Below are 23,204 nucleotides of genomic sequence, written 5' to 3' on the forward strand. Positions count from 1 at the left end.
GAAACCGCTAAATATTCCCAGTTATGCCTTAGGTGGCTGCTGCTTTGCTGGGGGTTGTGAGCATTGTCTTTATGGTCTATAACTGACTTTACTTTGCTTGAAACGGCGAATATAGCAACGAGTGTGACTTCTTTCTACCCGCACTGCTGCCTACATTGTATTTGACTTTACAACTGGATCTAATACAGGTAAAATGTACAGTTTGTACCCTGGAAAAGGAACTGGAGAACTTGAGAAAGAAAGACAAGGCAACCGAAAATGTAGGTATAACAGATAATCCCAGGCATATATCATGTGGCCTATAAAAGATATTGGTGTGAGTAAATATTATTAATAAACCTTAATAATCTACAGTTTGGTCATTTCTCTATGGGATCAAACTGTTAATGATATCCATATCAATAGCTTGCTCCTACGTCGTCATGTGCCATTTTATCACTTTTTCTCCCCTTACACAGTACCTGTCGCTTGTCTAAAAGCCTTAACATAAGCAATTATTATTGTTTTGTAAAATAAAGCGCTGGAAAATAATTCCCTATGCCACATTTGTACCAGCCATTTTGGGGGAAAGGCTCTTAACTAACCTGTATAAATTTAACTGTAGATTATAATGAATAATGTACTCCATAAATTTTGCTAAATATCTTTACATTTAGAAAAGATATTTAGAGTTGCCTTGGAATTACCTGACCTGCAGCCTCGTGCTTTTATATGGTCATGTAACTCCTCTGTGACTTTTTATATCTTTGAACAATTCTAATTTATTTATATAGTGGATAGTGTGCCCCTTGGGGCAAGGCCAGACGTGGTGTTTTTACGCTGCGTTTTTAAAAAAATCTCAGTCGGGCGCGTCTTCTTCCTCCTTTGAACGGCTTTTTGGCGAATGGGCAGTAGGAGCATTTCGTCGGTACGGCTCTACTGCGCATGCGCCAAAAGTCACGAAGTGAAATCGGAAAACTTTGTGACTTTTGGCGCATGCGCAGTAGATCCGTACCTGTAAATGCTCCTACTGCGCATGCGCCAAAACGCCGTTCAAAGCAGGAAGAAGACGCATGTGGGAGAAGATGTCGACTGTGAACTCCGTGGACAGGACCTGCGCAGAGGGGTGAGTAACAAGATAGGGGCATTTGCCCAGGGGGACAGGTAGGCCAGGGGGGAGGAGGGAGGGTGGCAACACAGGGGAGGGGTTTTGCGCCCAGGGGGTTTCCTTCTCCTTTAAGTTCTTCCAAGATGTCTTCCTCCAAAGCCAGCGGAATTATGGGGAATGAGAACAATTAGAAGTGATGTTGGGAAAAGAAACCTACGTGCTGAAAAACGCGTATGGACAGTCGTGTGTGGTTTCAGTGGTGTATTTACACCCGACGGAGTTTTTTTTTAAAAACACAGCATAAAAACGCCACCTCTGGCCTTGCCCTTATAGTGTTTTGGAGTTACTCTTCAACCAAACATAGAAGCTAACTTTTCCATTATGTGGTGTATTATTAGTGAGATGTTGACTAACTGCTTGATGTCTTTCCAGTTGCAAAAGGATATAAATCATTTGGAATCGGAGCTGGAGAAAGCGGAAAGTGAGAGAAGCACTTACGTTTCAGAAGTCAGAGAGGCAAGTTGGTTCCACTCTCCACTATAGTCTCAGCGCACATAAACCAGTAGCCGGGCTCACGTTGCGTTATACAAAAGAACAAAAAAAACAATAGGATGATGAAGACATCTCGGCATTGGCTGTGCTTCATTTTATTATAGAGTCGTTTATGTGAATGGGCAAGTCTTCTAGATTTGCAATTTTAAGAAAAATATTTTGATATTATCTTTTTTTTTTTTTCTTGGCTTCAGGGTTGCAATGCAGTTAATATTTCGGGATTTAAATAAGGGATACGATATTGGCCAAGTGACTAGATTAGTGCAGTGAAGAAACCTTAGGGTAGAGGCATACGATGCTTTTGGGAGAGATTAGTCGCCTGGCAACAAATCTCCTCTTCTTCGAGGCGACTAATCTCCCCGAACTACCTTCCAGTCGGCTAAAATGTAAAGTTGCCTCACGAGGAAACTTCGGGCGACTTCAGAAAACGAAGCGCTTTGAGTGCCATCCCGCTGGCGATTTACATTCTAGCTGACGGGGATTAGTCGCCCCGAAGAAGAGGAGATTTGTCGCCGGGCGACTAATCTCCCCAAATCGCATCGTGCGTCTCTGCCCTTAGCGAGGCACAGCATCTTTATTTCATGAAAATGTTGTGTCTACAGTCAGGAATTATAAATGGAAATAGATATATACAGTCATCTTAGGGTGAAATCATTTGAAGATAAACCAAATCAAGAAATTATTGATAAATAGGGTATACTTTCCCTTTAGTATTTGCTACTGTCCTTGAAAGGTAAAATCGCTCAGATTTCTTTAAAAAGCCTTTCTGGAAGACTCTGCTTTTTTCTGATCATGTAATATCTCTAGGGAACCCACATAGAGGACCCCAGTGTTAAAAGGTCTAAACTTCATTTCAGCTCAAAGATCTGTTGACTGAATTGCAGAGAAAGCTTGATGGTTCATACTCAGAAGCCATAAGGCAGAATGAAGAGCTGATTTTGGTAAGATGCGGAACAGGCCCTTCCTTTCTGCTTGTCTTTGGGTGGCGCTTGTAATGCTTTTCATTCTGGTGGCTGCTTTCCAAATTGTCTCTTCAACAGGGGGTATCAATTTAGAACAGTGATATATTGTTAAAATAAATAAAAATGATGTAACTATACAGCAGAGCTTATACAGATTTATATATATATATATATATATGAAATAAATCGAATATATATATATATATATATATATATATATGTGTGTGTGTGTGTGTGAAATAAATAGAAAATAAATATATATACAGGTATGGGACATGTTATCCAGAATGCTCGGGACCTGGGGTTTTCCAGATAACAGATCTTTCTGTAATTTGGATCTTCATACCTTAAGTCTACTAGAAAATCATGTAAACATTAATTAAACCCAATAGGCTGGTTTTGCTTCCAATAAGGATTAATGATATCTTAGTTGGGATCAAGTACAAGCGACTGTTTTATTATTACAGAGAAAAAGGAAATCATTTTTAAAAATTTGGATTATTTGGATAAAATGGAGTCTATGGGAGACGGCTATTTCGTAATTCAGAACTTTCTGGATATCTGGTTTCCGGATAAGGGATCCTATACCTGTATATGTGAAATAAATAGAAAAAAATATATATATATATATATATATATATCCCACCAGGTGACGGCACACCAAGGAATATATAGGCAAACCGCATATTTGGGAACAAATAAACCTGATTTAATTTAACCTTTTATGCTGTTTGCCTATATATTCCTTGGTGTGCCGTCACCCGGTGGGATAAATTTTGTCTAATTTTTTTTTGACTGGCACCCGGGCATCGACCTGCTTTTGGTTGTGCGCTCCAGTATTGCTTTAAAGGGAAATGTTTCTCTTGAGTTTTCACTATGTATGGAAAAAACTGAAAAAAATAACTTTCTGGCCAGAGCAGAACTAACACAGAAGATGTAACATTGCTTTCAGTGTGTGGAGCACGGTGTGATTGATATTTACAACTAAATAGTTTTGGGGTACATACTGACAGCCATTATAGCTTGCCTTTAAAGGAAAAACTAAGCCTGAATAGAAAGAGGAGCAATGAAAAGTAGAAATAACAATACATGTGTAGCCTTACAGAGCATTTGTTTTTTAGATGGGGTCAGTTGAAAGTTGGAAAGTTTCAGAAGAAAAAGACAAACAATTCAAAAAAGATTTATAAATTAATAAAATGAATGCTTAGAATTAGTAATTCTAAAACATTTAAAAACTTAATTCAAAGGAGAAGCACCAGTTTAATGCTCATGTTGTTAAATTATTATTAGGGATGAGATTTGGCTCAGTGCTTTTATCCAGGTCATGGAGCTCTCAGACGAAGGTTACATTGTGATTATAACAAGTGACATTTCTAAGTAGGATTTCTAAGAATCATTGTGTATTATAAAGCATATTCCGCTATCCCAGCATTTCCACAGTTGCATTTATCTGCTGTATTTGTGGCATCAGTTTTGTGTCTGGTTTAAGCCACAGCTCGAGAACAAATGATTGAATAGAGAGAGTCCTAAACGGTGACTGCTGATCCAAATGCATAAAACTGATCTGGCTGAATGTGTAGCACCTGGCCAAAACAAATATGATTCCTAAAAATCATGTGACTTCAGAGAGCACAGGGCGACCAAAGGTGAAATAAAATAGGGATTCACTGATTCAGTGTCGTAACTAGATGAAATTGGGCCCCACAGTAAATTCGTTTTAGTTTTGACCCGGGCAGCCCTTCAAAATACCGGGCTGTTAGTGATGTGCGGGTCAGGGTTTCCCTGACCTGCACCCGACCCTAACCCACCCTGCTTATACCCGCGCCAACCCGCCCCGCCAATGACATCACAGTGACATCACAAAAGGGGCGAGCAGATGCGACACTATAAAACCGGAAGTCGGATGCCGGCATTTGAAGGTGGCGGGTGGGGAGAGCAGGAGAAGAGCTCAACCCGCACCCGCCCACCACCCACGAGGAGCACTGCGAGGTCAACCCAAACCCACCCGACCCGCGGGTATCGGGTCGGCCCGCACATCACAACGGGTTGTCCTTGTCAAAACAGGACAGGTGGCAACCCTAACTAGAACTGTAGTTTTGGAGCCGTAATGCTTATAATTGTTTTGCTTTGGTCTTGCATCTCACACAGAAGAATGATTTCTCAGTGGACACTAGGGATCCACTGAATCCAGGATTCGGCCCTTTTCAGCAGGAATTGGATTCGGCCGAATCCTTGTGCCTGGCTGAACCAAATCTGAATTTGCTTATGCAAATTAGCAGCGGGAAGGGAAATCATGTGACTTTTTGTCACGAAACAAGGAAGTAAAAAATTGGTCTAATTTTTCCTTTCCCAATCCTAATTTGCATATGCAAATTAGGTTTCAGATTAGGTTCGGTATTCTGCTGAATCGTTTACAAAGGATTCGGGGATTCGGCCGAATCCCAAATAGCGGATTTGGTACATCCCTAGTGTACACATTAAATCAATCAGATCAGGGATGTCTATTCTGTGTACATCCAGTTGTGTATAATGTGCTGCCTTTTTGATCACTTGTGAATGCTGGGATATAGGGGTAAATTCACTAACCTCCGAACGTTCGCCAGGGACGCCTTCGCTCACAGCGCAACACTTCACCAGGCGTAGATTCGCCAGGACAATGCTAATTCACTAAAATCCGAAGTTGCGTCCAGGGTGCCGAACGCTGGCGAACTTGCGCCAGCATTACTGTGCCAAGCGAAGTGAAGTTGCGCTAGCGTTGCCTAATTTGCATACGGCGGGAAGTTAAAGTACAATGGACGTATATGTTGCAGCAAAAACATTACACTTCACAAGCCCGGGAAACCTAAATAAAATAAAATAGAGTTTATGTCCCATATGTTAGGAAATGGAAGCCGGTTACCCCAAAAAAATGTATGCTATTTTTCAGCCTATCACCCTGAAAAAGGAGAAGACGCCAGTGTTTTTGTGACTTAGAAAAATTTTCAACTATTTTGTGAGGAAGTCCTATCTACTCTATTGCACTTCGCCTGGTCTGAGGTGGCGAAGGCAAGTCCGGCGTAAGAGCTAACGTTCAGTAAAATCTACATCTTAGAGAATTTGCGTATTTACGTCCATTCGCCAGAGTGCAGATTCGCCAGGCGTCAGGGAACAAAGTACCGCTACAGTCTATCTCCTTCACAAGCGAAGTTACACCGGCGACCGTTAGTAAATCAGCAAAGTACCAAAATGATGTCACGCTGGCGAATTTTTGTCCGAGTTCGTCACTTCAACCTTTAGTAAATTTGCCCCTTAGAGTTTTATTTGGGGGACAGACAAAAGCATGTTGAAGATGCTACAACTGGGCGATGTACTTTCTAAAGTGATATTGTCAGTGGCAGGCTGTGTCTACAGAAGAGCAGCATGTAAATATGTAAACGACTTGCATTTATTACTAGTGCAATAATATGAAAATTGCTGAGACCCATGTTACCACCTGTTTTATAGCTGAAGTCTCAACTGAATGAAACATTACTGAAACTGGAAGGAGAACAGAGCGAGCGGCAGAAAGTAGCAAGTGATCTGCATGAGGTAAGGGCTTTTAGTTGCTTATATTCATGGTGCTGATAGCAAATATAACCCATAGCAACCGGCCAGCGGCTATTGATCTTCTACAGTCATAATAATAATGCAATAAAATCTCATTAATTGCTGTAGGTTATTGGATCTGTAGCAATGGTCACAACAGCTATTAACTCTATAGATTTGTATCTTAAAGGCAAATTCAATTCCAGTTTCCAAACGTCACCTGGGTCACTATATACTTTTCACCTAGAAGAGGATGAGGGTCTCACTAAATGTCTCTCTTTCTTCTTCCCTCTATATTTGTATTTCCCAGTTCTTTTACAACCATATTTTTTCTTTTTTGCCATGCCAGTTTTTTTTTTATTTCTTATTTTTGAGATGTTTTTTTTTTTGTTGTTTTACATTTTATAAACTTTCCAATAACGGCTAATTGTATTATACATATAAATTTATTTTTTTCTATTATGTTACTTTATGAGTCATACTTGTATATTGATTAATTTAATCTTTTTTTTTTTTTTTTGTTATTTTTTTTATTTTTTTTATTTAGTAAGAACGTTTGTTGTTTTTGGCCATTGGTTTTTTTTTTGATTTCGACATTTTTATTGTTCGAGAAGAGTACTTTTTTTCTATGAAGAGCTTGATTCAGAATAATGTTTTATTGACTCTCTTCTTCAGTTGGGACTTGGATGATTGCAAGGAGTCCCAACAGAAAACCTTGACCATACTTTAGTTTTATATTTTCAAGACTTCCCTCTACATCTGTCTCTTGTCTGTTATAGACCATTGGAGGAATGGCTCATTGACATTTGGACCATTACATAGCTAATGGTTTGGTAAGCTAGGTTTATTTTTGTGTCTGTCACCTGGCATTCTTCTGCGTCGGGATCCAGTTTCAAGACGTCTTGTGGACCAGTTTGCAAACTCTTGATTTTGTCACTTAATCATTACTTCTGAGCACTGATTATATATTATTTTATATTTTTTTTTTAAGCAGTTTTCAACTGGCCCGACATTCTCATTTTTAACTCGACAAACTGTAACAAGGCTTTTATTTTTTCATTGTTTTTGTCTGTTTTCATGCTCAAGAAGAACTACAGATACACAACTCATTTCTGAGAATGATGCTCTCATGGAAGGTTATAGGTGTAAATGATTTATCTATTAGTAAATTTTTTGGGTTTGCGTTATAATGTTTTTCTTTATTTTTGCAGTTTAACCCTTATTGAAATTGTCTCTTTATAGTATGTAAAAGGTAAGGTATATTTCCCATTTTAGTGAATCCTCTTCATTCGACTTCGAGTCTCTTCATAAATTCTCCATCAGAGTGAGTTTTCCCTTTCTGATTCTCCTCTTACTATATTTATTCTTAAATTTACAGTTTAAAATGGTAAGCCATTATTTTTATTTATCTTTGTGCTTTTTTGTCTATTTTGCAAATTGGTTTTGTTGTGGTAAATGAAACTCATCTATTCCCGCCACAGTGAACAATTGTCAGTGAAATGTGTTAGAGTTTAATAATATTTATATTTTTTTGCAATGATATCTGTATCAATCAATTACGCTTCACAATTGTCATAAATTTAGACACTTATTTTGGTGTGCACTATTATGTTTCTTTTTTTATACTTTCTTGTATAACTATCCTTTACAATGTTAAGAATATTAACTTAATTAATTATAGAAATTCTTTTAATAATATATTACTTCCTAGAGTTAATCTATTGACATAAGATTGTGCACACTGGATTATTTACAAAGTAAATACATCCATCCTTCTGTTCGTGCTGGGTGCAGGTAAAACAAGTGATTAATATGTTTTTCAGCTTCAGTCAAGTTAATTAGTTGGATTTGGCTCAATGCCTTAATCCTGCTCACAAAAAGTCTTGACCTAGACAAACTTGCAAAGTTCAATACCTAATTGCATATTAATTTATTTGGTTGAACTTGTGTAAAAGTTCTATGATTCGTTCAGCCAATACTTCAGATAATCTGAGAGTTAGTGATTCACAAAGAGACTGAAACCATTTGGTCTGTGAATACAATATCTTCACCGCATACTCGTAAGGACGTCAAATGTGTTTTAGTTGAACTCTATCCTATTAATGTGAAAGTTAGGGCAAGATGTTTCTTATTGAAATCTCAATAGGTGAAATGTAAGGAACTATTGCTTCATTTCTCCACAAGGTTTGAATTAATACGTTTTGTTATTTCAGCCTCACTTCAAATAAATTAATAATTGATTTTCCCCAGGTGTAGACTTTTCATGATTATGATATCTTTATTTTCAATTTTATGGCTTTCTAATTTTTAAATTTTTCGCCAACTTAATAAATCATTTCGACTGATTTATAAAAATGTCCATATATTTCTCTTAAATCTGTGCTGACAAAAGTAAGACTCTTTATTAAATTCGTTGTAGATGCTAAGTACCTTCCCTAACAGAAAACTGTTAAGTAAGGATACGAAAAATGAATTTGAAATATAAGAGACACAGTGTTTTTCATAATGATCTAATGGTGTTCGTCATAATCCACCAGATATATTATATATTAATGATAGAAAATTATGTAGTTTGTTTTATGTATTCAGAATTGTAATTGTATTAAGCTTTTTCTACGATACCTAATTGCTTCAAGGTCAAAGCTTTTTAATAAATAGTTGTTTTAATTTCTTAGTATTTTTTTTAGCTTTTCAGTTTATGACCAAGCAAGTTATTAAACAATTTATTTCTTGCTACAATGTAACTTTTTTTTGCAAATAAGATTTTAAATGAGAATTGTTCTGTATATATTACTATTTGCTGTTTCTAGATGCACTGTCCTTCTTCTTCATTTTGGTATTCCATTTGCCTTCTTTAACCGATATGCTATTTTTTATTAGTCTTTGAAATAATTTCTTTACTTGCTTGAAACAAGATGCTCTTCAATGTGCAATTTATGAAAAAATTATAATATAAGGTTATAGAATTAATCAGTAATTGTCTGTTATATTTGTTCAGGTTTCACATTTTCCAATTCTTTGGGATCTTTAGCTGCAAATTCTTAGAGTTCTGTTTTTAAGATATTTATACGTGGCTTTTTTAATATTTGTCTATTTCATTTGTTTTTGTTACTTCGTTCATTTTTTTTTTGATTTCCTATTTACATTAGTTGGTGATGTTTTTTCTTGTTTATTTGTAGTATTGTTTATTTTATTTGTTCTGTGATCTATCTTTTCAGTGATTTTTCATTCTTTTCTTATGCGATTTTTTTTTTTTTCTCGTTTTTTTTGAATTTCATTTTTATTGTATTCTCTTGATTTAGCTATCATGCGTTTACTTGATTTTTTTATATCAGTTTTTTGTTTTTTTTTTATTTTGTGTTGATATTTATATTTTTGGGATTATATTGCGCATTTTTATTTTTTTTTTTTGTGATATTTGTCTTATTTTTTATTTCTTTTTTTTCTTTATTTTATTTATTGTGCTATTTTTTTTTTTTTTTTAATTTGCCATTTTTTCTTGTCTACGTAGGATATTGTTTTGCATTTTATTTTTTTTTTTTTTTGAGGCTTTTGATGATAATTTTGTATTTTGTTCTTTTTTCATTAATATGTTCATTGTGGTTTTCGTGTTTTATTTCACGTTTATCTGTTATTTTTTTTTTTCTTGTAGTTTGGTGTTGATTTCTTTTTTCAGAGTGGCATATTTTTTTCGAGGCTTATGATTTTTTTTTTGGTTTTTTTTCTTTTTTACTATTATTTGTCCCTCTTTAATCAGTTTTATTGTTTTATATTTTATTTTTTTTTTATTTTGTAGTTATTATCTCTTGAATTTATATTTTTAGTTATATTTTTTATTATATTTATGTTTTTTTTTGATATTTGCATTTTTATGTAAGTTTTTACATTTTATTTTTTTGTCTGTTGGTTTTTTTTCGATTTTTGACAGTGTATTGCGATAAGTGTTTTTTTGTTTTTTGAAGATGTTGCATTTCTCAGGCCATTCTTGTTTATTGTTCCTTTTGCAACTGATTGTTTCTTTTTTGTCTTTTTTTTTTTCTTGATAATTGAATATTTTTATTTTTTGATTTTTTGCCAGTCGATTTTTAATTCATATATCTCTATGTTTTTTGTATTTTGACATTTTCTATTCATTGTTTTAGATTTTATGTGCAGCGTACATATTTTTTGTGCATGCCGTTTTTGTTTTTTTGTTTATTTTCTGTTTTTTTTCTTATACTTGTTTAATTTTTCTAGTTATTATCTGATATTTTTTCTGTTTTTTTTTTGTTCTGCATGTCTTGTACGTCATAATGACCATAAAAGGATTCCAGGGGGTTCTACATTTTTTGGATATTTGGAGTTTAAGGCTATAAACCTCTGCAGTGCTCTAAAGTTAGTAATTGCGTTTTTTTCAGGGAATGCAGGTCTTGGAGGACCTTATTAAGGACTGTGTCCAGCTAAAGTTCTGCTGGACCAGTACAGACTTGCTTGGCCAACATTCTAGGGGCCTTTTTGTCTGATCCATTATAAGGTCTGGAGGACCTTATTAAGGACTGCGTCCAGCTAAAGTTCTGCTGGACCAGTACAGACTTGCTTGGCCAACATTCTAGGGGCCTTTTTGTCTGATCCATTATAAGGTCTGGAGGACCTTATTAAGGACTGCGTCCAGCTAAAGTTCTGCTGGACCAGTACAGTCTTGCTTGGCCAACATTCTAGGGGCCTTTTTGTCTGATCCATTATAAGGTCTGGAGGACCTTATTAAGGACTGCGTCCAGCTAAAGTTCTGCTGGACCAGTACAGTCTTGCTTGGCCAACATTCTAGGGGCCTTTTTGTCTGAACCATTATAAGGAAGTGATACAGTGTCTATATCCGGGGTGCCCGAAAGTTAGATCGGGATCTACCAGTAGACCTTTAGCTGGTGATCACTAGATGTCAAGACACTGTCAACAAACAGCTTGTCCAAATCACCCTCCTATTTAATTCTTTTTTATTTTATAAAGGTTACATAAGGAATAGATATTTAAATATAACAATATACATTTTCTCATAAATCAATATTTAAGTAATATTGTCCATAGAACAGAATGCTAACAATGCTATTATGGATGTAGATGGGCACTCCTGGTCATTTGGAATGTTTTTTTTTCTTCTCTCTAGTTTATAAAGAAAGGTTAAAATGTTGTAGCTGGGTCGTGCAGATTGCATTGTTTCCCTTGCGCACAGTATGATAGAGAAAGTGAAAATTTTAAAAGAAGTCTAAACAGTCTCTGAATATTAATATGCAGGTATCGGATCTATTATTCAGAATGCTTGGGATCTGGAGTTTTCCAGTTAAGAGTTTTTTTTCCCTGTAATTTTATCTAAAGTCTGTTAAAAATAACTTAAACATTTAAATAAAAATAGAATTATTTATATATAAATATATATTGTCTTCCTGTAATTTGGAATGTTCTGGATAACAGGTTTCCAGATAAGTGCTCCATGTTTATTCTGCATCTTTTCAGGCCCAGAAATCACTGGATCTCATTCAGCTGGAAATCCTCAAAGCATCAGGAGACGCCAATGTCATTGAGAACAGCGACGTTTCTCCGGAAATGGTGGGTCATAGTGTTGCACTAAGTCTTTCATCGATATAGCCGTCTTTAAATGGGATATATATCGAACTGATATGATCATTGGCCCTTATATTGGCCACCTTTTAAAGAGAAGCAGAAGAACAGTGATCCCCAACATGATGCTCACCAACCCCTTGGATGTCGCTCTCAGTGGCCTCAAAGCAGGCGCTTCGTTTTTAATTCCCGGGATGGAGACAAGTTTTGGTTGCATAAAAATATGTATTGCCAAACAATCATAGACTGCCAGTCCATGTAGGGGCTACCAGAAGCCAATAGCCCATATTTGGCACCCACAGGGACCTTTTTTATGCTTGCGTTGCTCTCCAACTCTTTTTACATTTGAATTTGGCTCACGGTACAAAAAGGTTGGGGACCCCTGCCCTAGAACAATCGTTTGGCCTGTTCGTAGCATATACGATGTAATGATATGTACTATTTCCTGCAAACAATTTTTTCTTCGATACTTGAATTATGATTGCCATCTGCACCTCACATTAGGTTCTAGATAATATTGATCTCCATTCTCTTCTTCCTCCTGGGGTTACATCTGGATAGTGAAAAGGCAAATAGAAAGTGTGTGGGGGGTCAATACATTCACAATTATTCCATTCAGATTTGGGTGGAAATAATTTTGGTTCAAGTCACAGTAATTATTCAATTTTCAGACAACTGCTCAAATTTTCAGATCAGACTCTTTATTGTCCAGTGTTTTTACATGTTTGTGCAGCAATGATCTAACATCTCAGCCACTGGTTGGAACATGCTCCTTTACTATATCTTATACTATATCTTACTTACTCCATTACGTGCGGACCTGTGAATTATTTTTTTTCTACTCCCATCACCTTGGGAGATATTAAAGTTATTGTTCCACCATTAGCGGAAGCAGGAATACAAAAGATCTCCATTCACCCATACTCCATCTGCTTTCAGTCCAGTATGAATTATGGTTATTTGTACTAAAAAAAAACCACACACAATCCCCATAGTTTTTCTCTGTATTTAGAAGGCCGGGATTAGCATGGGGCAACAGTTGCAGCACTAACATCTGTAAGATCTTATGCCAGATCTCACCGTTTTTTACAAAGTGCACACATAGCCTAATTTGTGCAACAGCTTTCAAGAAATTGCCTATATTGAAATATTGCAAAATTATATTCCTCTTTCACTGACCCCTTACTTTTCTCTGGCAAAAGAATATAAAGAATATTTTCTAAATAAGTAAATAGTGAGGGGTAGGCACTGAGCAAGAGGCATCGTGAGGATGCGGTTTTACCTTGTTACACCTTATTCACTTAACTCGGCACTAAGGTGGATCCTCTAGTTCAGTTATCCCCAAACTTTTGAACCCATTCAGAAGTAAAAAGAGTTGGGGAGCAACACTAGCATGAAAAATGTTCTTGGGCTGCCAAATGCTGTTCTGTGATTGGCCATTTGGTAGCTCCTATGTGGATTGTCAACCTACATTGAGGTTCTATTTAGTAGTGCACCTGGTTTTTATAAAACCAAAACTTGCTTCCAAGCCTGAGGAGGCCACTGGGAGCAACATCCAAGGGGTTGGAAAGCAACATGTTACTTGGGAGCTACTGGTTGGGGATCACTGCTCTAGTTAGTAAGAGTTTGTTTCCTCCGTCCTCTCTATATATTTGCATTCATGATATAGGACACTTGGGGGCACATTTACCTAGGGTCGAATATCGAGGGTTAATTAACCCTCGATATTCAACTGCCGAATTGAAATCCTTCGACTTCGAATATCGAAGTCGAAGGATTTAGCGCAATTCGTTTGATTGAACGATCGATGGAATAATCGTTCGATCGAACGATTAAATCCTTCGAATCGAACGATTCGAAGGATTTTAATCCATCGATTGAAGGATTATCCTTCGATCAGAAAAACCTTATAAAGCCTATGGGGACCTTCCCCATAGGCTAACATTGGCCTCGGTAGGTTTTAGGTGGCGAACTAGGGGGTCGAAGAAATTTTTAAAGAGACAGTACTTAGATTATCGAATGGTCGAATATTCAAACGATTTTTAGTTCGAATCGTTCGATTCGAAGGTCGTAGTCCAAGGTCGAAGTAGCCAAAAAAAACATTCGAAAATCACATTTTTTTTCCTCTATTCCTTCACTCGAGCTTAGTGAATGGGCCCCTTGGTGCTGCAAAGGTGAATATGGGAAACTTGCATAATGGTTGGTTGGTTTACAATTATATTTCCATATTTATACCCAATTATTTAAAAAAAAAAATCTGAAAATTGCATTAAACATTACATTACTACTATTATATATAATCTTTTATTATAAACCCGATACATTTTCAGATGTGACCCTTTCTGTTTCTTTGTACATTGACAGGAGGAGCAAGAAAAGAAAGAAAAGCTAATGCCAAGTCTGAGCCAGACAGTGACAAAGTTACAGCAGTGTCTTCAGGCAGTAAACCAGCAACTTACAAAGGGAAGAGAAACCTTTCAGATAATAGGTATGAATAGAATACAGAATTCGAACAAAAAGAAGTGTAAATATATGACTCAAATGTTCTAATAATAAATGCACACTAAAACAATTAATTTGCTTTAGGATTCCGGATTGTGATGAGTAAACTGGAACTACACTGTCTAGACCTGTATTTATCAGACATAAAGAACAGTTACAGTTTTATTTAGTGCCCTTACAAGTGCCAGAAAATGTAGATTATGATCTGAGATCGTTTTCTTCCACGGTTGTTCGGTAACCCTGAACAGCAACCTTTACCAAATTTTAAAATGGCAAAAGGCTGCCCCAAGTTTTGGCATTGGAAGCTGTTCAAAGCCTCAGCCTTTGCACTGTAGTGTGTGTTAACCCTACATACTTATTTTTTTATATCACCATATTAGGGATGCACCGAATCCACTATTTTGGATTCGGCCGAACCCCCGAATCCTTTGTGAATACCGAACCGAATCCGAACCCTAATTTGCATATGCAAATTAAAGGCGGGAAGGGGAAAAATGTTTTACTTCCTTGTTTTCTGACAAAAAGTCACGTGATTTCCCTCCCAGCCCCTAATTTGCATATGCGGATTTGGTTCAGCCTGGCAGAAGGATTCGGTGCATCCCTACATATATAAAGCTGTGCTGATGTTCCTCTAATATGGTAACTCCTTATGATGTCTCTGCCCCACGACCGTTTTTAGTCTCCAGGGACGCTCTCTGCAGATGAACTTCTCAAAGTATAAATAAAAGTCTGTCTTATTGCTTGCCTTCAGTCATTTTCCATAGGTCACTACAGTAAAAACAATCTCCTGACTTGGTAGGGGTGCTGTTTCTATGCTGTTTCTATAGCTCGAAGACCGTTTTCCTGGGAAAGCAATATGACTGATCTCCCTCTGGTATAAAAAAGTATAATTAGAAGGGATTTGATGTGCGCACAGTAAGCCATGCCCTACTTTATGCATTTAATGGAAAATATAAACTGCAGTTATAAGTAGAATGTGTTGTCCCTTAAATCTTGGCCTACTTATGGTCCTTGCAACTTCGCTCCAGTTCCAGGTGTTTTCTCTAATAAATATGTCGGGTATAAATTTGACTTGTTGTAAAGTATTTCACATTTGTTAGAGAAGGTTTCTGTAAAAGAACCCGAAAGACTCCTATCTTATCTTAGATAAATCAGAAGTGGTTTTCAGGCCTGCAGGGAGATTAGTCGCCCATCGACAAACCTCCTCTTCTTCAGGCGACTAATCTCCCAGAGCTGCCTTCCCGCCGGCAAGAATTAAAAACGCCAGCGGGATGGCACTCGGAGCGATTCATTTTCCGACTTCGGAAAATGAAGTGCTCCGAGGAAGAGGCGGGCGACTAAATCTCCCCAAATCTGAGCGTGTGTCTCTGCTCTAAAGCAGAGACATGTATTGTACAATAGAACATATAGATGACACACTGGGAGATAAAGAGGGCCCTGCTCAAGAGAGCGTATTCTTGAACAGTTTTTGACTGGCGTTCAGGGATCCCAGTGTTCATTGGGCTGGTCTAAGGGCTAGTGCATGACTGTCTGTTATATCTCTCTACTTACACATACAAGAAAGCCAAATGGCACAAAAGTGCCAGACAGTGGTAACTTTAGTGCCATGAAGCTGCCATACTTTATTTACAGTAATTATTGGCAACCAGTTGTCTCCCAGAACTCCCAGCAACCCCACACAAACAGTGGGATGGTGGTATCTGTAGTTCATTTAGAGTGCTTTGCCTATATTTAACATAAAACATTAAAACTAGGGATGCACCAAATCCAGGATTCGATTCGGGATTTGGCCAGGATTCTGCCCTTTTCAAGTGGATTTGGATTCAACCTTGTGCCTGGCCAAACCCAATCCTAATTTGCATCTGCAAATTAGGGGTGGAGGAATTCTAGTGACCGTCACAAAACAAGAAAGTAAAAAAAAAATGTCCCACTTTTTCCTTTCCCGAACCTAATGTGCATATGCAAATCAGGATTTGGTTCGGTATTTGGCTGAATCTTTCATGAAGGATTCAGGATTCGGTGCATCCCTAATTTAAGCAAAATTTTAATTATCTGGTTGCTACCATCTCACTTTTTCCTAGCAACTCGTTTGATAGGCTGTCAGAATGATATGCTCTGATATGCTCAGTTTTTTGTTCCGTAACCTTAAATATTGAATTATTCAGTCGTTTGACTAAAACCTCCATAAGTTTGGAGCTTGAAAGTCCGCCCTGTGATTAGTTGAGCTCTCGCCATTGACTCTGTCCATTTTCTTCGCAGGATAAAGTCACAGAGGGAAGAGTCCGTTGAGGACGGAGCAGGAGGCATTGTATTATATTTTGCCAAAATAAAGCCTTATTTATGTTTTCACCCTTTCTACTTTGTCAGAAAACACTGAACAGAGCTACATCTTTTTCTAACGTCTTTTTAAACTACTGATTTAAGACAAAGGGAAACCTCTCCGCATACAGTTTAGTTTTATAGTAAAAAAAAGAAGAAAAAAAACCTGATCAAATCTGTTTGCATATGTAGATCTTTACATTCCCGGAGAAGCCGTAAATAAAAAGAGTTCCTTTTAGCCTATTTTATCCAGAAGATTCAACTATGGCAGAGATACAGATGGAAGAATTCTATATATCGTTTTATTACAGATATTGTACACTCTTTTACTTAAATACACTTTGGGAATAGAGGCCTCTGATTTCAACCTCAAGTAAACACTCCTTTTTGGTTTGCGAATTCAAACCCGTTTTTTGGAATGGTGTCCGCAAATAAAAGGAAACGTATTCAAACACCGCCTTCTTTATGAGATCAGTCACTAATGCAGAGGTTCACTTGTTTTAAAATAAAACTCTAAAAAGCTATGCAAACTCAATAAAATTAAAAAAAATCAATCACTTTTGTCTCAGTGGGCTGTTTTGTCTAAGCCCTGTGGTATGGAATTGCCCGCTGCAGGGAGAGGAAAGTCTTAGCCTTCCAGCCATATGTCAACTACTTTACACAACATGCAGGGGGTGAGGGTGCTCTAAGAGTGAGGTCTCAGGTCAGTGATATATCACCTTAAGGGTTGTCATTGCAGAATGACACATTCCTCATCCACTTACCTGCCACTCATGCCAACTTCACTTCTCGTCATCTTTTTATATGAGAAGGTGAGCAGGGACCTTGATTCTGGGATGGCAGTGGATGTGATTTACTTAGACTTTGCTAAAGCATTTGATACAGTGCCACACAGAAGGTTAGTGGTTAAATGAAGGAATGTTGGCCTGGAACATAGTATTTGTACCTGGATAGAGAACTGGCTAAAAGATAGACTACAAAGAGTGGTGGGAAATGGAACATTTTCTAATTGGACCAGTGTTGTTAGTGGAGTACCGCAGGGCTCTGTACTAGGTCCCTTGCTTTTCAACTTGTTTATTAATGACCTGGAGGTGGCCATTGAAAGTACTGTTTCTATTTGTGCAGATGAGACTAAATTGTGCAGAACTATAGGTTCCATGCAGGATGCTGCCACTTTGCAGAGTGATTTGTCTAAACTGGAAAACTGGGCAGCAAACTGGAAAATGAGGTTCAATGTTGAGAAATGCAGGTTATGCACTTTGGCAAAAATAATATAAATGCAAGTTATACACTAAATGGCAGTGTGTTGGGAGTTTCCTTAAATGAGAAGGATCTTGGGGTCTTTGTAGATAACAAGTTGTCTAATTCTGGGCAGTGTCATTCTGTGGCTACTAAAGCAAATAAAGTTCTGTCTTGTATAAAAAAGGCATTAACTCAAGGGATGAAAACATAATTATGCAGCCCTCCATTTTGCAATTTAAGCAATCTGGTTGCTTGGATCCAAATTCCCCTAGCAACCATGCATTGATTTGAATAAGAGACTGCAATATGAATAGGAGGGGACCTGAATAGAAAGATGGGTAATAAAAAGTGGCAATAACAAAAAATGTCGCCTAACAAAGCATTTGTTTTTAGATGGGGTCAAAGACCCCCATTTGAAAGCTGGAAAGAGTCAGAAGAAGAATAATTGAGAAACTATAAAAAAATAAATAAATAACAGACCACTTGAAAAGTTGCATAAAATTTGCCTTTCTCATTTTTTTGCAATGTAAACAATAAATAAAAGTGAAGCATAAAAATCAATTTAAGGGGCTGCTTGTTTTAGTCTCTTGGAAATAAATTGCTCATGCGATGGACCCACATCAGACTGTAGTGAGTGTCGTCTCCTCTAGAGGGAGCCTTTTAGTGGCTAATGAGATTATTCCTGATCCTTGGAATAGAAAGCTGCCCAAACCAATATTGTAGGAATAACCAATAAGAAGTAGGCAGGTTAAGAATCTGGAAATGAATTGTGCCTTCATTTAATAAAAACTAGATTAAATAATACATACGTGTAAACATCAATATTCAGAAATAACATGCATAAAATGATTGGCTTTTAATTGAATTGCCCTACCATTGTTACAAACAATCACATTCACAGTAGGGGCAATTATATTGGAAGCCACTTCACCAGCCATTTTGCAATAGTCCCTGGAGCTCACACTCTAATAAAATAAAGTAGCAGCAGAGGCCCAATGACATCCCATCAGATCAGTGCAGGTTACCTCCCCAGGAACCATCACACCAACTATTATAGGGATGTATATGTTGCCAAACCAATTAATTCAATCCCATGTTTAGACACAAGACACACCAGCACAACATGGATAATTCTAGCAGGATTTAACCTTGCTCGTTAAATCCTGCTAGAATTATCCATGTTGTGCTGGTGTGTCTTGTGTCAACGCTGTTTTTGAGGTCGTCCAATTCCTCTAACATCTAGCACCTGGAATTTGTATGACTTCGGACGGCCTGGGTGTGCGAGTGTAAGTTCTTCTTTTTTTCAATCCCATGTTTGACAGTCCCATTAATTAAATACATGGAAGCGTGAGATTATTTGTGGATAGAGGGCCTAAGGTGTAAAGAAAGAGTTGCAAGAAGTGTTTAAAAACATAAAAGTAATGGCTAAATCAGTAGGATCTGCAGAAATGTGGGCAGAGGAATCGGCAGCTTTGATTGTGAGCCTGGGTGGGGATGATTTTTCCAATGCTTGGGGTGAAGATTTACGGAGTATTAGTAATATGCTCAGAGTCAGGTTACACTTAATGTATAACCATCTTATTATGTGTTTGTTTAATGTGCTCCAGAGGCCAAGCAGCAGTCTTTTCCTTTGTAAAAGGTTTCCCTCTATCAATGAGCTTCTCACATTCCCGACCACTGCAGTCAATAGAAACCTTATTATTGTTCATGTGATATTCTTCAAGCTGTGAACACTTAATAAAGGACCTCCTTTTGGCTCCTATACCAGCCCTGGTTGGTATTTTATTGGCTTGGCCTGTGAAATACAGACAGGGTGACAACTAGGGTTGCCATTTTTTTTGTTTGCTTAATTCCGGGCAGGGGGTGTGGCGTGGTTTTCACCTGGACAGGCCCTTCCAAAAACCCGGGTGTCTGGGTAAAAACTGGGCATATGGCAACCCTAGTTCTGGAGGATCTCATATTCTGGCAGTTTTAGCCATTCTGACTGTGGCTCATCAGTGCACCCATGGGACTGGGGATGCTCACAATCGAGGAGAGGTTGCCTTGGGCACCTCTCTAACTTGTCCTGGCCCTGCCCATGCTGTATATTTATATATTTATATATATATATCTCACACATAGTCAGTACATACTCACAATCGAGATCAATGGCAGAATGTTCCCTTATAACAATTGAGAGAGGAATATCATTCCACCCTGAGTTTCTCCTGTTTCTCAGGGGACTCTTTGTTAGGGGAACAAAAGTGGCCACACACTAGAACAGGGGTCCCCAACCTTATTCAGCCTTGAGCAACATTCAGATGTAAAAAGAGTTGGGGAGCAACACAATCATGGAAAATGTTCCTGGGAGGTGCCAAATAAGGGCTGTGATTGGCTATTGGTAACCCCTATGTGGGATTAGTAGCCTACAGGCAGTACACCTGGTTTTTATACAACCAAAACTTTCCTGTAAACCAGGAATTCAAAAATAATCACCAGCTTTGAGGCCGTTGGGAGCAACATCCAAGGAGTTGGGGGCAACATGTTGCTCATGAGCTACTGTTTGGGGATCACTGGTCTAGAAGATCCACTCATTTGGCAAGGATGCCAAATGAGAGGATCTTAACCGATATGCCCACCAACGGATTATAATGAAAGAAATGGCTGACGATAGGTCAAAGGCCCGCATCAACTAGCAGATGGGGTACTCGGTTGCAGGAAAAATCAAACCTGCCCGACTGATATATGGCAGATTTTTGGCCTGATATTGATCGGGAGGACCCGTCGGAAGCCCACACACACGGGCCGATAAAATGCTGAATCGTTCTAAAGGACCGATATCACCATCTTTAATATGCCTGTGTATATCCACCTTAAATCCCTGTTACCTTTCTATTGTTCCCTGTCTAGAACCAAGGCCCTGGGGAGTCTAATCCCTTCTAATCTCCTTGGTGGAGCCCAAAACCTACTCAATATAGGTAGTTCTATATCTGTCTGACTCTCCTAGAGAGGCTATTACAAGACCTAGCTACCCCTGACTGGTCCTGACTAATAAGGGCTCCACTTGGAACTCTCCCCCCCTCCTCTTTGGAGAGTTCTTGGGAGAAGCATCTGGCAAAAAGCCCCTAGAGCCACATGGCTCACCCTTTTATATCAGAGCATGCTGCCACCTTGTGGCCAAACCCAAGATAGCAATGAGTCCTGCTATACACCAGGAAATGGGGAATTACTCCGTTTAGTAGCTAAGGGTTCCCTTGGTGACCCATCTTTAGTGAATTGCACTATACATAGGGTCACAGTCCCCTACACTTATAAAGGATAAATCTTATATTTCTTTGATGGTGTCCATTTAAGTGATCACTCCAAGGGCAGCAGAGCTACATTTATTGCTTTGCTTACACTGACATTTGTTATGTAAGTTGTTGTGATGTAGAAGACAATGCACAGCTTTTAGTAACAATTCTAGCAGCAAAGAGACTCACTTGACAAACAGGGGAGACAAAGTTCATCCCAAGCTCTAAGAATACACCGTTTAACCCTTAATTTGCTGATCGGTAGAAACACCTGCTCTTCTTCAAAGCAAATAATGCACAAACACACATATGCACTAATGTAAGGGATCCTGTGAAGCTAAAATGTCACAAGTAGTGATTGGCGAATTTGTCCCGTTTCGCCAGAAAATTTGCGAATTTCCCACAAAATTTGCAAACAGCCGAAACATTCACGAAAAATCATGAAACTGGAAAGTTACCGAAAAAATCGTGAAATTCAAACGGTTTCACTCAAAAATCGTGAAATTCGGACGTTTTCACTCAAAAATCTTGAAATTTGAAGGTTTTCACTCTAAAATCGTGAAGTTTGAAGGATTTCACTCAAAAATCATGAAATTTGAAGATTTCACCAAAAAATCATGAAATTTGAAGGATTTCAATCAAAAATCGTGAAATTTGAAGGTTTTCACTCAAAAATCGTGAAATTTGAAGGATTTCACTCAAAAATCATGAAATTTGAAGATTTCACCAAAAAATCATGAAATTTGAAGGATTTCACTCAAAAATCGTGAAATTCTGAGGATTCCACTCAAAAATCGTGAAATTTGAAGGTTTTCACACAAAAAATCTTGAAAATTGGACATTTTCATGAAAAAAACGAATTTTCGGGAGATTTGCGAGTTTATTCGCTGGCGACGAAATTCGCTGCAAATTTGTATATACAAACATATAACGCCTGCTACTATTGACTGCCTGCTGTAGACTTCAGTGGTAACCAACTGTCAGCTGCAGATTTAGATCTGTAAAAATGTTTTCATCACTGGCAGGAAAGTTATTTGCACTATTTATTCTCGCAACAGGGAATCCGTTTACTGGTACCTATAACTATTGATGTTTCCTTCTTGGCAAACAACAGAAACTGTGTGTTGCTTTGTGGCAGGAATTCTAGATATATATACGCTACAAGACAAGGCAGGATCAATTGCCCTTTATTATCACTGCGCTGCTGCTTGAAAGGCCTGTGGCTGATTAGTTATGACAGTGAAAGGGATAAGGAGCCTTAGTTGAAGCAAATTAAGCAGAGCCATGGAATGAACACATATATGACATCTGAAATTGTGGCTAAATAACAAAACACTGTTAAATATTAAATGGTATTACAGTAAATCCATTCATTTCTCTCCCTATTCTGTTTCAGCCCGTAGCCTGCAATTGAGCCAAGAGAAACTGACCACAGCAATAAATCCTATTACTGCTCTCAATAAACCCTTTTCCCCTTTAAGAGTAGAGGCACACAAAGCTATTAGGGGGAGATTAGTCGCCCAACGGCAAATCGCCTCTTCTTCTGGTGACTAATCTCCCCGCAATGCCTTCCCGCCAGCTACAATCTAAGGGCAAGGCCAGACGTGACGTTTTTACGCTGCGTTTTTAAAAAAGCTCCGGTAGGCATAAATACGCATAAACTGCACTACCACTGAAACGAATGGAAAACGCACTATGGCAATTCATTCAGGGCGCTTGCAAACTGCCACAGGACGCCAGTATTGGCGTTTTTCAGCAGAAACGCCAATACGTCAAGAAACTACCAAGTCAATATACTCTATGGGATCTTCACTAGTGATGTGTGGGTTAAGAATTTCTCGACCCACACCCGACCGTAACCCGCCCGCTCCCTACCCGCGCCCGCCCCACAGTGACATCACAAAAGGGGCGGGGAAGGCGGAAGTCTATAAATTCCGGCGCCGGAAGCCGTCAGTACTAGATCGCGGGGAGAGCAGGAGAAGAGCTTGACCCGTACCCGCCCGCGCATTTTGTCCAGGGGTCGGCCCGAACGCACCCTCGGGTCGGCCCGCACATCACTAATCTGCAGGTTTGAGACCACACTTTGCGTAAATACGCAGCATATTTTAAATA

The 23,204-nt window shown here is 38.2% G+C and overlaps 1 protein-coding gene across 7 annotated transcripts in view; it reads left to right on the forward strand.

Annotated features, from left to right (window-relative positions):
* LOC108700468 (kinectin) overlaps positions 1–17,132 on the forward strand; it is a 91,895-nt gene extending 74,763 nt beyond the window's left edge. For 4 of the 7 annotated variants that reach the window (XM_041575133.1, XM_041575137.1, XM_041575135.1 and 1 more), the window contains 7 exons: positions 189–260; positions 1,520–1,603; positions 2,497–2,580; positions 6,085–6,168; positions 11,653–11,745; positions 14,122–14,245; positions 16,519–17,132. In XM_041575133.1, coding sequence (XP_041431067.1) covers positions 189–260; positions 1,520–1,603; positions 2,497–2,580; positions 6,085–6,168; positions 11,653–11,745; positions 14,122–14,245; positions 16,519–16,523 — 546 coding nt within the window. In that variant the 3' untranslated portion in view covers positions 16,524–17,132. The remainder of the gene's footprint in view (positions 1–188; positions 261–1,519; positions 1,604–2,496; positions 2,581–6,084; positions 6,169–11,652; positions 11,746–14,121; positions 14,246–16,518) is intronic. The other 3 variants (XM_041575136.1, XM_041575138.1, XM_041575139.1) reach the window with 1 other exon arrangement.
* Positions 17,133–23,204: the final 6,072 nt, after the last annotated feature.

Source organism: Xenopus laevis, chromosome 8S, assembly GCF_017654675.1.
Source record: "Xenopus laevis strain J_2021 chromosome 8S, Xenopus_laevis_v10.1, whole genome shotgun sequence".
In the NCBI taxonomy this organism is placed as follows: domain Eukaryota; kingdom Metazoa; phylum Chordata; class Amphibia; order Anura; family Pipidae; genus Xenopus; species Xenopus laevis.